We start from the raw sequence: 17,213 nt of genomic DNA on the forward strand, positions 1-17,213 counted from the left end.
GGCCAACACCAATGCCATCTTCTCAACACTGCTTTCACTACAGTTTCAGAACATAGCAAATAAATAAATAAATAATGTGTTTGAATTTCCCAAAAGAGGGAAAATGAATAAACCACATACACAAATGAAATTATGGTTCAGCACTTCAGTACCACAACAATGAGAGATTAAACACAATCGGATAAGAAAATAAACTGCTCTCTCTGTAAACCTCATTAGTTATGGCATCCCAAATTGTGCAAATTAATTAACAGACTTGAATTTTTAAAAAGCATTTCTGTACCAGAGTCTAAAAGATGCCATTTTAAGTTCAACATGTTACAAGTGAAAAAGCAACAGCAGGAAAGAAACAGAGAATGTCGATTCAGTATTTCTGAGATTTACAGCTAAAGCAGAACAAACAGAATCTTCATTATGGTTCAATGCAACAGAACAATAACACAGTTTCAAAAATGAGTCTGAATCTTATTGCAGAACCTATGTTTCAGTATGTTACATACACACAATATCTTCCTAAATTGACAAAACAAAACAAAAAAAACCCACCACAACCATGAGTGCTGCTCAGAGGGGAAATTAATTTGACCACATAAATATGCTACAAGCATCTTTCTGCAAGTATGCTAACAGTGAATTAAGTACATGTGCACAGCAATTACTGCATATAAAAGTTTTTTTCAACCACGATTAAAACCACTCAAAACTCTGATTATCCACAAGACTTACTCCTACAAATAAGCTTACAACATTTGTTCTTTTAGCCAGAAGATTTCATATACTTCTATACATACACTCTTTTTCTCCAGGTTCTCCTCTTCACATGTACAGGATACTATTACCAAATAAAATAATGCAACCTAGGATTCCTTTCATTTTGCTATTCTGTTACTTAAACAAAATATCAGAGAACACATAACCCAACATATTTCATTGTGTATCCACAATATACTGATATGCTAAAAGCTTTCAGTGAAAATCTTAAGTCTACTAGCCCAAAACAGAGCAAAAAACCACGACATACAAAATCCTTTGCACTTCTATAACAAAAAAAGTCTATAATGAAAGATATAGTTTCATATTTACAGATGTTAGAAATTAGTATAACTCTGTAATATTCCCTTTTCTTTTTCTAGCTGGTATGGGCAGTGCATCTATTGCAATATCACTGTAAAACACTTCTTATAATCCCAAGCCTACCCTCTAGTGAGCAGTGGGAGTAAATCATTTCATGAAAGTGACAAAATTATTGAATCATTTATCTCCTGAATCTCTGAAGTGCAGGAAAGTATCCCCAAATTGCAACCAGTTTTTGTGCTAATGTGAATCGCCAAAGTAGTAAAAATATGCATCAATATACATTCGTTACAAAAAAAAGTCATTCAGTTCACCACGAGAATAGCTCATGTTTGTTGAAATGCCTATTTTAGGATTTTTTTGTTGTTTTGTTTCCCAGTGGCAGATGGGAAAAAGAGAGAGTTCAATTAGTCTTTTTGCTCATGTCACAGAGAGCCCGTCTGAGAAGAAAAATCACTTCAGCTGGAAGAAAGGGAAATGCAAGACCAAACCTTATTTGTATACAAAGTCTCTCTGCTTTGCAGACATCTTAATCTATACAAATAGCATTTCTGTTTCAAAAAAATCCACTTTTTCCAGTACTTACTACTGGAGAACATCTTCTCAAGCTAACACATGCTGGTCTAAAACACCTTATTGCTTATACCATCTTTTCCTTGACAGAATAGGAAGTTTACCTCCTCATCTTTAATGGAGATGTTCACAGAAGACCATGATACTTTACAGACTGTGTTTCAACTGAAGAAGCTTGCTCTCTGTTCTCAATGCTGTTAAAGATTTTACAGTGTGATATATGTATTTCAAACAAATACATTCATTCAAATTCTTGAATGCCTCAAAACTTGCTACCTGAATCCATCCAATCCAGCATAATTGACAAGTTCTTGCCACTCTCAATGAAAGGACAAACAGTGGGCACAATCTTCCTGCCAGTGAGACAGACCTAAAAAATCCTGATGGTTCTTAACACAACTAGATAAAGCTTAATACTTTCTGAATGAGGGCTGTACCATCACTTCTCATGAAGCAACACAAAAAAAGAACGCTTTAGTTAGCAAAATTAGAGTGCCGAACCCTCTGTCCCCTCAAAACCCTTGACCTACGTTAACATACCATTAAAAAACAAAGAAAACATCTCCAAACAAAGACTTAACAACTATAACAAACAGCTTCTGCTACACTGGCAGAAAACAGTTCTAATCTGTTAATGCTTTTAGCGCAAGCAATAGCTCATTTGCAAGATTTTAAAGATTATTCTGACCATAGACAAAGCCGCTTAAGAAAGTTCATGACTCAAGGATCTTCAACTAAAGAGCCAGGACACCCATCATGTAAGATGCCACTTAGGACTGAAATGTAAACTGAGCTTTGCAGAGCAGTTCAAATCCTTTATACATATGATACTGAAGATCCAAGCATTCTCCAACAGAAAAGAGCTGTCTTGCTTTTGAAGTTATTATTCAGACATTTACATACTCTGTACTTTCCCAAAGGTTCTTTTTAATCTCACAAGAACTTTTGGAGAGCACCAACAAACATGAAAAACCTCAGTGACAGTTAGGCAGAAATACGAAGCAGGACTTCTGGTTTATCAGTCAGCTCCAGAAAACCAAGACTGCAAAGACCACACCAAGGTCAAATACGATGCTAACTCCAATCTCTTCGTCTGGATTTTCTGGATAACATCCTGTTATCTAAAAATTAGAAGGGAAGTAAAGAAAGAGCTACCAAAGTGATGCTATGCTCACTCTTGGGGGACGGGGGGACGGGGGAACTTAAAAAAGCTGAAGATTATTAACAGAGCTCTTTCCCCTGCCCTCTCCCCACACTTCAGAGACACACTAGGACTTCAAGAAGCTTCCTTCTGATTACAGAGTTTCCATTCGCAGTAAATAATTCATTGTGCTGGGTGCCAAAACTCTCAAGAAAATTATCTTGCCCTTTAAGGGTGAATTTTCCATTCGTATTCAGCTTGAGTGGAGAGATGGTTGCAGAAAGAAGCCGATCCAAACTCTAAACTATCATCTCCCCACAAAAGAACAATTGAGGCAGTTTTTCTCCTCCTTTCACTGCTGAGAGAGCTCTCAAAGGGAGCACTTCTCAGCATTTGCCTGTTCTTTGATGTCAAAGGTTTAGCAGAAAAGGAGAGAAGGAACAAAGAACAGATGGTCAAAGAACTATGCATTTGAAGTTCCAGAAAAAAAATAATTCAAAGGAAAATTTGGTTTTAAAATATATAACATTAGGATGGAAAAAGATGACCTATCAAAGCTCCAATGGTCCAGACTACTGCAGACAAAGTATTTAGAATATAAGAAGTGGTGTGAGTGTCCCCAATGGCTCAAACAGGAATCAACATGCAACTCAGATGTTGACGGAAATGATTATGCAACCAAACATAGTTGAAAGTGTCTATAGAACATAGCTGCCAACATTAATCTGGAAATAACTGAAGAAAAGAGTTTACTCCATGACAGCTCCCCAGCTTGGATACTTTTGAAATGGAAGGCAACCACTGTAATTATCTGTCCATCATCTAAATGCAACTGGTACTGAGAATGAGAAAAACAAACAAAGATGAACGTTCTAGTGTGACAAAAGGACACAGTAGGCATGATTTACAAATGGTTTCTCATAATGTTAAAATAGCCTTTGCTATCTTCAGTACAGTAATTACAATCCTATTCATTTATGTACACTTTACTGTTATTACAAAATTAATAAAAAACTTATTTTCATTTTCTGTGTAATGAATTAAATTACAAAAATGCATAAGTATATTGATCAGTTTAATTTCTTCTGTTTTCCCACACTTCATTTGTGAATTAAAACACTGAATTTATTAGATTAAAATAAAATCAAATCTAGCACTAAGCAAAATAATTATTTTAATCCTGTAGACATTCATGTTTAATCATACTTGAAAAATAAAACATGAACTCTTCAGCAAAAAAATACAGAATGTAATTACTTACTATTAAACTGAAGTTTACTAAGAAACACATTGCATTTGATGACTTTACATGATTTTTATGTCCAGGCCTACGTTGTTGTTCTTTGTTTTATATGTTGTTCCATATAATTCTTTATAAATGCTGTGATTAGATAGCAAACCTGAAAACCTTAACTGCCATTTATATATCATAAAGACATGCAAAAAATACACAACAGCATATAAAAACTGAAAATCCTCTCCATTTTTTGTTTTAACTAAAAATTATAACTGAATTGTAATTAAACGTTCTTAATTGTTTCTCTAGAAACATTCTGAAACATTACTTTAGATTTTGCAGACTTGAGCCTGGTATCGTATTTAGTTTTCCTTTACACCTTCTGAAACCCCAGATCTCCCTAACACTCAAAGGAAAGAAATTAAGAGATATTATGACAGACCAAAAATAACTCAAATCCAACAAAAACTGAGCATATCAACAACACTTACAGCAATAAAAAGGTGACTATACTACTATTGCAATAATGTAAAGACATATAAACCACTATTAAAAACAAAAAACAGGTCTAAACTTGTATTAAACGTAGAGTAATTCAGTTGGAAGGGACCTACACTGATCATCTAGTCCAACTGCCTGACCAATTCAGGGCTGACCAAAAGTTAAAGCATGTTATTAAGGGCATTGTCCAAATGCCTCTTAAACACTGACAGGCATGGGGCATCGACCACCTCTCTAGGAAGCCTGTTCCAGTGTTTGATCACCCTCTCGGTAAACAAATGCTTCCTAATGTCTAGTCTAAACCTCCCCTGGCACAGCTCTGAACCATTCCCATGCGTCCTATCACTGGATACCAGGGAGAAGAGCTCAGCACCTCCCTCTCCACTTCCCCTCCTCAGGAAGCTGCAGAGAGCAGAGAGGTTGCCCCTCAGCCTCCTCTTCTCCAAACTAGACAAGCCCAAAGTCCTTAGCCGCTCCTCACTGGACATTCCTTCCAGCCCTTCCACCAGCTTTGTTGCCCTCCTCTGGACGCATTCGAGTACCTTCACATCCTTCTTAAACTCTGGGGCCCAGAACTGCACACAGGACTCCAGGTGAGGCCGTACCAACGCTGAATACAGTGGGATAACCACCTCTTTTGACCGGCTGGTTATGCTGTGTTTGATGCACCCCAGGATGCGGTTTGCCCTCTTGGCTGCCAGGGCACACTGCTGACTCATATTAAGACTGCTGTTGACCAGCAATCCCAGATCCCTTTCTGCAGGGCTGCTCTCCAGCCACTCCTCTCCCAATTTACACTTGTGCCCAGCATAACTCCATCTTTAGGTACAGAATCCAGCATTTGGACTTGTTACATTTCATCCCATTAATCATTGCCCAATGATATTTTTTTCCCCCTGCTATATGCTTCCATTAAAGACACACAAAATATTTCTACTTCCATTTCCCTCCCTAGTACACTTCATCCATTAAAAATGTAATCATATGGTTCAGGACTTTCATTATCTGCTGTCATGCAACTGTTGTGCCTCAAAAAGGACATTATGCAATACATAGCGTGCACAAGATATGTAGGTCATATCTACAACTCAGTTACTTTCACAAGATTCCCATCAGTTCACTTATTTTCACAACATTATCAGTAAAATGCTTGAAAAAACACCACAAGTCTACTTGTCAAACTCTGTAAATGCTCAGTAGCTGTGTTGAGCTCAAATATTTTTAAGTTAAGGCAACTTTATGTAACTTAGAATTCTAAAAAGAATAACTTTTCAATGCAAGATTCACTTTTGCAGAGGAACCAGCCTGATGTGGAAAGGGGATGTTTTTTAAACCACTATAAAAGCTAAGATGATAGATGATTCTGGCATGAGTTAAAACTCAGAGTCCCAGTACGGTAAAGAGAAAAGTAGATTCAGAAAAAGATGAAAACCCAGGTCTTCACAAAAATTCTATCTTTCCAGTTTTGAACAACTAATAAGTTTGAATTCTTCTGTTAAAAAAAACCACAACACCTACATTTAACTATTCATTTTCATCTAATTCTACAGTTATCTTTAAGGAAAAGCTAATGTAGTTTAGATAGATAGATGCAAAACTCAAAATCCTGGCAATCCAAAACACTGATGCCAATCAATGTCACCTTCTGTCACATATAGCTGCGTGGCCTTAACACTTTTCACCAAATATATCAAAACCATGTTCTACTGTACACAAGCTTTTCTTAGAATTTTAAATCAACATCAGATACTCAAACATGTAACTCCACTGATAAAAAGAAAACAAACGAAGCAAAAAAGCTACTTTCCTTAAGTATCTTTTTTATTAGATCTGATCAAAGTTATTGATTCAATTTACCTAACAATGATGTAAATTTGTGTAATAGGATTTTTATAACCTAGTTATCCAAAACACTAAAGTAATCTTACTCATCAGAAGTAGGCTGTTTTGAAAGACTTCACACAATATTGTCAGTTTGGAGTTCTAGGATGAAAATTTCATTAAATTCTGGCATCACCGTAAAATAGAGATCATTATTGTCCCTCATGTATAGCACACAGTTCTACGCAAATTGCAAAAATATTATAGTGAAGTAATCTCATTTATCTTTAAACACATATGTGATTTGACCACAGTTTTAGGTAATAAAAATAGAACAATATACTCATTCTCTATGTTGAGGTCCGTTTTTCACTTGAATTATCTTTATTACTCCACAGAAGACTGGAACAAACTATTTCAGGTTCGGTGAATGACAGAAAGGTGCTGTCTTCTGCATTTTCTCTCAGGAAAAATATTGGAAGAAGAATAAAAAAAGCAGAATGGCTTCACAGTTGAACTTTGGGGGGGAAATTGCTCTGGAGATTAAAAGTAACATTTAAAAACACATTTTAAACATTACCTGTTGTAAATTGCCCTTTTAACTTCTGGAACACGGGATCTTGAGCTGTTGCCTGTGCTCTCCTAGCTAGCGACTCTGAGGCTGCACTAGAAAACATGGTGGACACATTAGAGACATTCTCAAGACCTACTCCGAAAGTGCTGACTAACTTCTTGACAAAATTTAGTGTATGAGGAGTGATTTTGGCATCGGAAACGGCTCCACTTTTCTCAAAGGCAACTGAATAGCACTTTGCCAAGCCCTGCTGCAGTTGTCTAAGAACCTAAGGATTAAAAAAAAAAGACAAAATAGTCAGGAAGATTAGGCCTTCTGATTTGACACCAATTATTTATTCCCGCACTGCATTTTATGTAGTAAAGTTATCCTCTCAGAAACATTTATCTAAAACTGTATTTTTAAATTGCATCAGAGGGTCAATCAGAATGACAGCACTGATTCTTATTAGCACTGCAACTGAACAAACTGAGCAGTGGAAATGCTGCATCACAAAGTACACCTTGCTCTTTCAACAGCTTCTAAGTTTTAAATTTCATATTTTATGATATAGTAGAAAGTGATGTGATATGATGAATCCTTCTTCAAACAAACACTGTGCTAGGTAGACAGAACAGAATAGCCTGACACTGAGAGGCAAATAATAAAAGTGGAATGGCATGTCCATCTGCTCTCTAATTCAAACTTTGGACAATAATCACCACCTGTCACAGACCGCCAGATCAAGAAGGAAACTGGTGTCTGTGAAACTTAGTGTAAGAATATAAATTTGCAGTTAGTACAAGCAACAGCTTAAATCCTAGAGGCATTCATCAAATTAGTAGTTTGGGGAAACCTCTGTATTGCTTCCAGAAATAACCAAGCTCCTTAAAAGTCCAATCAGAACAATCAGTTCTACAAATACATCAGTTTACTAATCAAAACAAATAGTTATGTTCTAATGTTTAAAAATAATTCTAGATAAATATTTTGCAGTTAACTTTTCCTTAGATGATACACACATATGAAGGTGTATTAAAGCCAAATACCTCTTCATGCCAATTCTCTCTGAACCAGACCATCTGATCTACAATGCCTTCCAGAGAAGACAAAAGTGTTGGATGTAATTCTCGCTGCATATGCATAATTCTGCTGCATCGCCACATTGGTGCAGTGGCTCTGATTGGCCCAGGATCTGAGGCAGAGTGGGACTGATTTCCAACTGAACTTGGCTGTTGTTGCCCAGAATCTGGAAAGTGGAAAATTTAAAAAAAATAAAAATTACCTTTCATAAACTTGATACATGCCTACATGAAATAAAATAAATTGTTCCAAGAACTTGCTTTAGATTTGCATTAAGAATTAATAATGTATTACCTACTGAATTTCAGAAAATTTGAGAAAATTTGTTCTTTAGAAAGAATTTTTTTTTTTTTTAAACAAGAAAACTCTGCTCCAAATGCTGTTCAGTGCTACAGACTTCCCAAAGTTAGAGCAATATAAACACTCTTCAAAGACACACAGGAGGTGTAGCCTTAGGCTTTCACACTACCTCACCATGCTCTTGAAGTAACTGACATTGTTTCATACAGGATCAAATTATTTAAATTGTGGGGGTTTTCCTCCCTTCCCTTTTGGGGAGATCTCTCACACATAACTGAAGAATAAACATGCTGGTGCCAACAACACACAAATTGTCGCAGAGCGTATCTTTTAGTACAACTGATCTCTTGCATTACAACTACATCAGACCGTGATTAAGCACAGAGTTTTGCTTTATCAGATGACTCCCCACTACTTCACACAACCCACCGACAGAGCTGCAGTTTGTGGCAGAACCACTAGGAAAATATTTTGTTGGTTATCCCTAACTGTGCATGTAGCAATACCAAGAATTTGGCACAGAAACCTCTGTCGTTGGATATGAATGTAGCGAAGTATTACGGTATGTGGGCATTGACTCCTCCTCCAAAGGAGCACCCAAAGAAAAATATGACATTATTTAATTAGTGTCCTTCAAAATTTTATGCAGAAATTCAGTGAACGAATTCCCAAGTGAAAAGGGCAATTAAATGAACAACTAAATTCTGTGGAATCAGTTGATATAACAATTCTAAATAGGATTTGTTCTTGGAAAAAAAGGTGTTGTGCAAGTTGCTTTATGTTCTTCCCACCTCCCAAACATTTCTTCAAAGCCAAAAATTGATTTTACTTTGTGTAAACTTAGATGCTCATTTTACTTGAAAATTCACCATAAGAAGTTATTATGGAGATGTTAAAGTACAGATTATTCAAAGAAAGCAGTTTACCTCACTTGAGTTACATGAACTCATCTTTTATTACATTATTTTTAAGTTTGACTCATTTCAAAAGAAACTGAATGTTGCATGTTCATGCTTCCAATGAAAATTAGACTAGAACATCTTAGAAAACTATGATGCTCTTCTGTATTTGTAATCCAAGAATTTTCTACCTCTCCACTGATTTTTGAAGATAAAAATCCAGTAAAGAACCTGTGATTCTCAGTAATTAAGGTGACATGAGAATGAAGGAGATGAAACTCTTCTTGGTGTATATTTTATTCAAGAAAATTCAAGACAGCTCAAGCCATCTGTAGATTTAACTTCACAGAAACAAATGAATGCAAGCAAAGTTTATCAAGAATTTTTTTCCTTAGCCTTGATAAGTTATGTTTTCTAGATAATCTATTTTCCCAGTAAAATCAGGTGAAACTCAAAATAATAACTAAGTTACAAAGAGCCCAAGCAATCTGATCATTATCAAGCTCACCGCTTTTGTAGCGCTCCCGTTGTTCTATCTTCAAGGTCAAATAGAGGGTCCTGATAGGGAAGTAGACAGCTTGGGGATAGACTCTTCCCACCTATTTGGAGATACACATATACATATTTCTCAGTTAAGGAAAACTGACTTTGGATCAGATCAACACGTACAAATTCTCTTTGTAAATGAGTGCAATTCAGTAATAATCAGCTCCTTGTTTTAAATAACAGCTTATGGAAAACTAGGAAATTAAAGATTCTTTCAGTAACAGAAACCCAAAGAGGATGAAATGGTAACTCCCTACACACACTGTTAAGGCATTACCTAATTAGGGCTTCCAGATCATATTGCCTAATAAACCTGAAAACAGCGTAATGCCAGAGTACCAGCTGGGCCAGCTCAAAGATCTTACTCATGCACATAATGGAAGAAAAACAGACATAATGACAGTGGTTACTCTTTAAACTAGGCCACAATTCCCAGCAAGCCCCATGATACTTGATAAGAAGGCCCATTAGAGAGTAACTTTACTCCACCTAATTGTGGCACTTAATGGAAGGGGATACCAATTTCACCCAAAAATAAAAAAGATTTTATGGCTTCTGTTAAAAAAAAAAAAAAAAAAAAGCTAAAGACATACTAACATTCAGCATCCCCTTTAAAATCTGTAAATCTCAGTATCTATTAAAGGAAAGAAACAATGTGTCTAAGTACTACCCACAATAGAGCACATCTTAAGACATGATTAGAGGCTTCTCCAGCCACAATTTTACTAAATCATGGATTTTTTTCTCCATCCAAATGGGTATGGTAAGTGGTAGAAATTTTGCAATGGTATTTAACTGTTCAGTAATATGGTAATTACGGCAGATTACTAACCTGACACACATATGCTTCACGCTGTAATTCAAGAGTAAATTATTTGAAAAGAACTGTGAGGTTTAGATTCTAGTACTTCTGCAAACTTAAGAGTTTTAAATTAGGAACACAGAAAATTTGGTATTTTTTAATTTTATATTCCTTCTATGGACCTGAAGTTTAAAGGCAAGATAAACAAAAATATCCGTGATATTTATGGGCCTAAACTCCAGCTACAGTAGGACTTCTGAGTAGGCACTCAATTCTAGAAATTTTATACAGAACTCAACAAATAAAAAGTGTCTACAACTCATTGAAATAAGTTTTTTCTGTCTGCTGTCTGAAGACAGCTGAGCACACTGGTGTTGCAAGACAACACCAAGCCATACACATCAGAAATTTTGCCTTAGCTACTTTGCTTTCTTAAGCTGTTTGGGTGCACGGTCTCTTCAAAGTTTCATTTCGATTTTGTGGAGAGAGGGGGAAGGAAACATATGTATACATATGCACACATATACTTATCTAGATTTACATACACAAGCATCAATGCACATGCAAACACACATCAACATATTCTCTCTCTACAAAAATACACATTCTCAGAGCTTTGAAAGAGCACAGATTAGGGATAGTATAAAAGGAGCTGGATATCACAGAGTTGTAGAATATCCAGAGTTGGAAGGGACCCACATGGATCATCAAGTCCATATCTCAAAAACCAAGAGTGGAGGGAAAGAAAGAAGAAGAATACTGTGAGGAATTCAGCACAGCAGTTGTCCTTTGCCAGTTTTCAGGAAACAGTGGAGCACTGCAGATAGAAGCGGCCTGGGGTACAGACTATTGTGAGAGCTTCATGTGTTCACCTGTACGTTAACAGGCCTTCACAATTGGTTTACATTAACCTGAATGAACAAACATCAAAATGCTTCCAGGCTGTGCACATGCTAAAACAGAGCTGAAGTTAGACCATGAACAGTTAACATCTCTGAAAACGTGATGTTTGAACCCTGTTCGCACTAAGCAATAACAGTATCTAAAAACACATGAACAGAAAGACGTCAACTTATTCTCCCTTAGTCTACAGACATGCTTAAACCAGCTTTATACTGAGATGCAGGTATATGTTCTATTCTTTGATTCTGCTTCAGAGCAGACAGCAATAGGCAGTAAAACCTTAAAATCCCAAAGCAAGATTAATCAAAACTCGTATTTGTCAGTTCAGAGGTACAAATCCAGGAAGTCAGTTTTTCATCTAACTCCCTAAACCTTATCCTTATTTGTCTAATCCTTTGTCATGCTAAACTTCAAGCGAAAATTTACAAAGTGCTGGTAAAGATTTCTGATGGTGACAGACAGAACTTGTTTTTTAAAATCAAGTCTAACAAAAAACAGAGCACTAATGAAATAGTTTGCCCTTTAGTCACTAAAGCTAACAATTCTTTATCCCTACTCCTATGTTAGAAGCATTTAATTATATATTTCTAAATGTGTTCTATAATGTTCACAAAAATGTAATAAATAGAATTCCAGAGGGAAAGCTATAATACCTCACGCACATATGGCATACAATTTCACTGGATTTAATCTCATTAAGTAACACTGACTTTGAAGTTTAAAATATTCTACTTATAGAGAGAAATTACCATTTTTTAATTCAGCAACAGTTGTAAACAATAGCATTTTTAAAGCTTGGCATTTTCTTAATTTGCTTGGAAAAATATTTGTATCTCATCTTGAAAACAAAGATTACAGACAATAAAGAATTAGTGATTATCTTCTGTACCTGACTAATGAGGTTCAGAAGGAGTTTGCCCTCTGAGCCAACCAGGCATGTCAACAGCTGTGGAATCCAGGCCAACCACTGAATGGGTGGAACACCAATACAGTACTTGTCTACTGCATCTGCTAAGGTGTTCTTATCATCATCAAAACTCAGTAGCCAAAGAACCTAAAAGAGAATTTCAAGAGGACATCTCAGCGCTTAAATTCAAGACACATCAATCATTATGATGCACAAAAAAACACAGATATTTTATTACTATGATAGTGGATTCTTTGTAAGTGTTAAAGTTGCCTTGGACACAAGAACTTACATTCATTATGCCTGGCGAATGTCATTTTTTCCCTTAGAAATAATATTTAAAAGGTTGTAAAAAATAAATGTAAGTGTACTACTTGCTATGAAACAAGACAGAAAAAAGCGAATGAACATGACCGCATTCCACAAATTCTCTGGGTTTTTGGTTAGGGGGGTGGGTGGAAAATGAGGCATGTTTATAGAATCTAAAATATGCTATTCGGATAAATTAACTTTGATGCAAGAACTTGAGTATTTCTTTGGGTGTTTTTAATTATTTTAACTGTCCACCCCTAACGATACTTTTTCTACGGTTTAATTTAAATGCAAATATATTAAGCACTGACTAAAAATCACTAACAGTTATGCAACCAGACAGGGAGAATAATAAACTTCAGAGTGCTATCGAGGCCACCTTTAATCTGAAAAAAATATTTTCTGTGTTTGTTTCATGTTCAAAATAGATTGTCTTCCACAGTCTGCTATCATTTTTTAAATTTTCTTCATGAGAGAGATTAAAGTAAATGTCCCCAAATTGAGAAATACATACTACAAAGAGCTTTTTCTGGCTGAAATTTTGTTGAATTAGAGTAAAAATTTACAGAAAAGGCTTATTCGGAATAAAATGCAATACTGAGGTAAGAGTTCGTAAGAATTATCCATAGTAATGATAAACAGACATCAAATTATGTTACTTTTTAACGGACCAAAGGATACCTTTCTGCAGATATTTCACCGCATTATATAGTAGAAATGCTGGATGTGATTTGTCCCCTTTCTCCCACAAAGAGGTTCTATACCTACAGAAAACCCCAGATATCCCAATGAAGTAGAAAAACCCAAGATGAGTTACATGGGTTGACCCAACAGCAAACATATGCAGACTTTCTGCCTAAATTAAAGCTTTCCATCAGTAACTGATATTGCAGAATATAATCGCAGAAATTTGGACATTGAACATTACCCCAGCCTTTCTGACAGGGTGGAGCTCCAATTCTTTTTTTAAACATCTAGATCTTACCTTTGCTAAGTATTTTCTTGATTTGCTCTCATTTTGATGACGACATGCATGCAGGTAGCAAGTAATAGCAGACACACCCAGGTGAAGCTGACGTTCTTTCACAAAGATATTCTCCAGGTAATCACCCCACATTGCCCATGCTTTCACTAGCACATCATGCATTTGCACAGCTGCAGAAAAAGCTTTGTTTGCTTCTTCAGACCTGCATTGTGACAAGTAAGAATATTAGTTTTACACTAACAAAAAGTTATTACATTATGTAAGAGTCAGATTTCTGATAGGGTACTCAATTACTTCCTTAATACTCAATGATATTTTTACATTAAGTTCTCTAGTAAGGTCCCTTATGACTGTTTTGTCTTAGTTTTCCTTAAAGTTCAGCACCTATGAAAGTAAATGTTTCATACCGGAAACAATTATGTAAGTGTCTAAGATCTCCAGATACTCCCTGAAAAAAACTAAAGAAACTTCCAGTGCACTGCAACTGCAACCCAAACGATACTGGGAGAAAGAAGAATGAATGATAACACAAAAAGAGCAGAAGCAAATGCATTAAGAAGTGCATCTCTGCTGAGCAAAAAAGGGAGTAAGAAAAAGCAACATTGGGAAGATGTTATATTAGCTATCTTTTGGAGGACTACATCTTACTTAACTGTTTTCCCACCAAAGTCATAAAAAATTTACAATTAACGTTAGCTGGAAAAAGTCAGTTCCTCATCCTCACAGCTTTAAAAGTTTATTTTTCAATAGGAAAAGTGAAGTAATATGAAGGGTAATCACACAGTTCTTGGTAACCAAAAGATTATTTATTTGATACTTCTGAAGTCTTCTCTAAGTTTCCTCAAGTGTTCCTAGTCCATGATTTGGCACGATTCATCCCAATATATATACAGCCCTTGAATCTATGTAACTTTTCAGGCATAAAAATAAAGGATGAGAAAACTCACATACAGATTACTGAAATGAAGAAACTCTTAAAGCATTCCAAGATTCCTTATTAATAGAATGTGTTTCACGTCTCCCTTACAGAATAAGCATTGAAATAAACCATACAAAAGTAACGTAATGCTAGTTTGACTGATTTTTTAAAATTAACTGTAAAGTATTTTTTATATAAAAATATTAGCTTGGAGGATTATAGTGATAAATTAAAATTACTAGCTATTGAGGCAAAACTATGAAAAGGAAAGCAATTTTGTCTGTCAAAGTATATATTAGTTTCTATGTTACATTAATATGTTACTTGCTTTCAGAGGCTTTCTGCACCCTAGATCAAGCTTTCGAAGTGAACTACCACAGCAGCATCCTGATAGATGACTTTGTATCACTACTTCCCCTTTATAAAAAGGGGACTTTTCAGTCAGTTTTCTTTTCTCCTTCTCTACAATCCATCATTCTTGACACCTGAGATGACTTTCTTAAAATGGTTTCTATCACCTTGCTCAGCAAATGGGCAGCACAGGGAGATGCAAGAGCAGAGGTCACCTTTAACTTCCAGTTTAGTTGACACACAGGTAATGTGTAGTCACACATTCTCAGGTTCAACACTACCATTGCTCCTAATTGTAACCTTCCTAAATTCCTGACCTCAACTGTGGTGCTAAAAAATGCCTGTATATTTTTTGGTAAGATTCAGAAACTGTAAGTACATCAGAACCATGTTTTAAACAGAAACCTTTATCCATTCTATCCTGAAAGAACGAATAGAGACAGTTTAGCTGCCTTTTACTTTATCTGCATGAATTTAAAAAAATTTAAAAAGATGGGGGGAGGTACACTTTCTTCTCTTTACACCTCAACTGAAACTAAGCTTGCTTATGGCCATAAAAAAAGCCCACTGCACTTTCCATCAAAGTAATTGCATTCTGCCTATTTAAAATTCTCTCTTGTATCCACAGAAGAAGATACTCATCATTTCCTGACTTAAATTGCTATGTGAGGTTGCAGTGTACAGCTTAAAACCTGATGGATTTCATTCTGTAAGTATCCACAATGTAGTGGGAAAGGAATTATTCCACCCATATGTAACATGTAGCAATACTGTCATTAAATACCATGCATACTAAAAGCCGTTGAAATCTGAAGGGGTTTTTTGGCATCATCGAACAAAATTTGACTGCTGAGATATTTGTTTACTGAATTAAAGAGAGATCTTCCTCAAAATAGCGAGATGCCTGTCAGCATAAAGCAAAAATATTACAGAAGTAGCTGTGTGAAAGCAAGGCTTACACCTAGGTGTTTAATTGCTGCAATGCAAGATGTCTCCAATGCACACCACATTAGTCTTCTCAATTCAATTATCTGAGTGTTGCTTTTCCATATTGCATCACACACCAGATTCGTCTAAGCACTCTGAACTATGCCACCACACATTTTCCTATGCCTTGACCAGTTGCAGCTATTAATGGGACATATACAATGACAATGAAACATAAATGAGAGAAACAAAGAGGTAGGCTAATTTTATTTAAGTAGCTGTAAGCTTATAGACTGAACTTTTTTTTTCCTTTGTGTTATATGTGATATTTACATTAAGAATATAATTAAAGCGACCTCCTTTTGTCAACTACACTAAGACATCAGTTAGACATCAGTTTGTCTAAGTACTCACAGAACCAGGGGGAAACAAAAAAGTATTTTAAGCTGCAAAGCTTTGGACACACCTATTCTCCCTGCCTCTTCCCATCTCACCCCTTGAAATATAAAACTTTTAAAAAAAGAACTGGTGCAATGTTTGCTTTAACTAGTTCATTCCTGCAATACTTAGAAATATGACCAACCATTGTATCTTCAAACTGCAAAGGAACTCTCATGGATACTTTTACTTCAGTATACAGTTGTGGCAAATTTTAGGCTGGTATGAACATACGGAACAACTTTCCTGCTCAAATACTGTGTTGAAATACTTCAGCTGCATTTTTCTCAGATGTGTGCTAGTGCCTCTTCCAGCCAACGTACTTACTTGTTAATCTGTGCCAAGAACATTCCCTTCAATGCATAAAACTCAGCAGTCATCTCCTTGGTGAAGTACTTCAGATTGGTTGATTCAATAACTTCAAGACCCTGTTAAATAAGCCTTAGTGAGAAAAGCCTTCTAAAATGGAAGGCTTTATTAAGATGAAAGTGCCATAGAACAACAGTCAAAATATTCTCTTGAAATTTAAATAGCATGAGTTTCTAGTATTTAATTTTCATTTTAAAAAATCTGGACTGACAACAATTTTTAGTTTCCACTGGCCTATGCAAAACTATTAGATACTATAGACAACGTTCATCAGGTGATGGGTTACCTCTTCCACCTTGCTTTTTTATGTTATATTATTATTATTTATATTATGTTATATTAAACTATTATTATAAGGTCCCAGTTTGCTGACCTTATAATCATATGTCAGTGGGTTTTGCCTACAATCACATTTTTTCCCTTCCTTTTAACATATACGATTTCACTTCATTTTGCCAGCATCCATCACTCATGAGTCAGACACTCAAAACTGACCTAGAGCTTCAGTTAGTCTTGCAATAGTGTTGTTTCTTCCTATTGTAAATAATATAATTTCCCTTCCATTTATCTAT

The 17,213-nt window shown here is 35.7% G+C and overlaps 1 protein-coding gene across 1 annotated transcript in view; it reads right to left on the minus strand.

Moving 5' to 3' along the window:
- The window catches only part of TRRAP (transformation/transcription domain associated protein), a 102,092-nt gene that overhangs the window by 12,325 nt on the left and 72,554 nt on the right, over nt 1–17,213 (minus strand). The window contains exons 62-67 of the mRNA XM_050906188.1: nt 16,600–16,700; nt 13,638–13,839; nt 12,323–12,487; nt 9,691–9,781; nt 7,950–8,149; nt 6,928–7,189 (exon numbers count right to left, since the gene is read on the minus strand). Of these exons, the coding sequence (XP_050762145.1) occupies nt 6,928–7,189; nt 7,950–8,149; nt 9,691–9,781; nt 12,323–12,487; nt 13,638–13,839; nt 16,600–16,700 (1,021 nt within the window). The remainder of the gene's footprint in view (nt 1–6,927; nt 7,190–7,949; nt 8,150–9,690; nt 9,782–12,322; nt 12,488–13,637; nt 13,840–16,599; nt 16,701–17,213) is intronic.

This window comes from Gymnogyps californianus, chromosome 15, assembly GCF_018139145.2.
Source record: "Gymnogyps californianus isolate 813 chromosome 15, ASM1813914v2, whole genome shotgun sequence".
Lineage (NCBI taxonomy): Eukaryota > Metazoa > Chordata > Aves > Accipitriformes > Cathartidae > Gymnogyps > Gymnogyps californianus.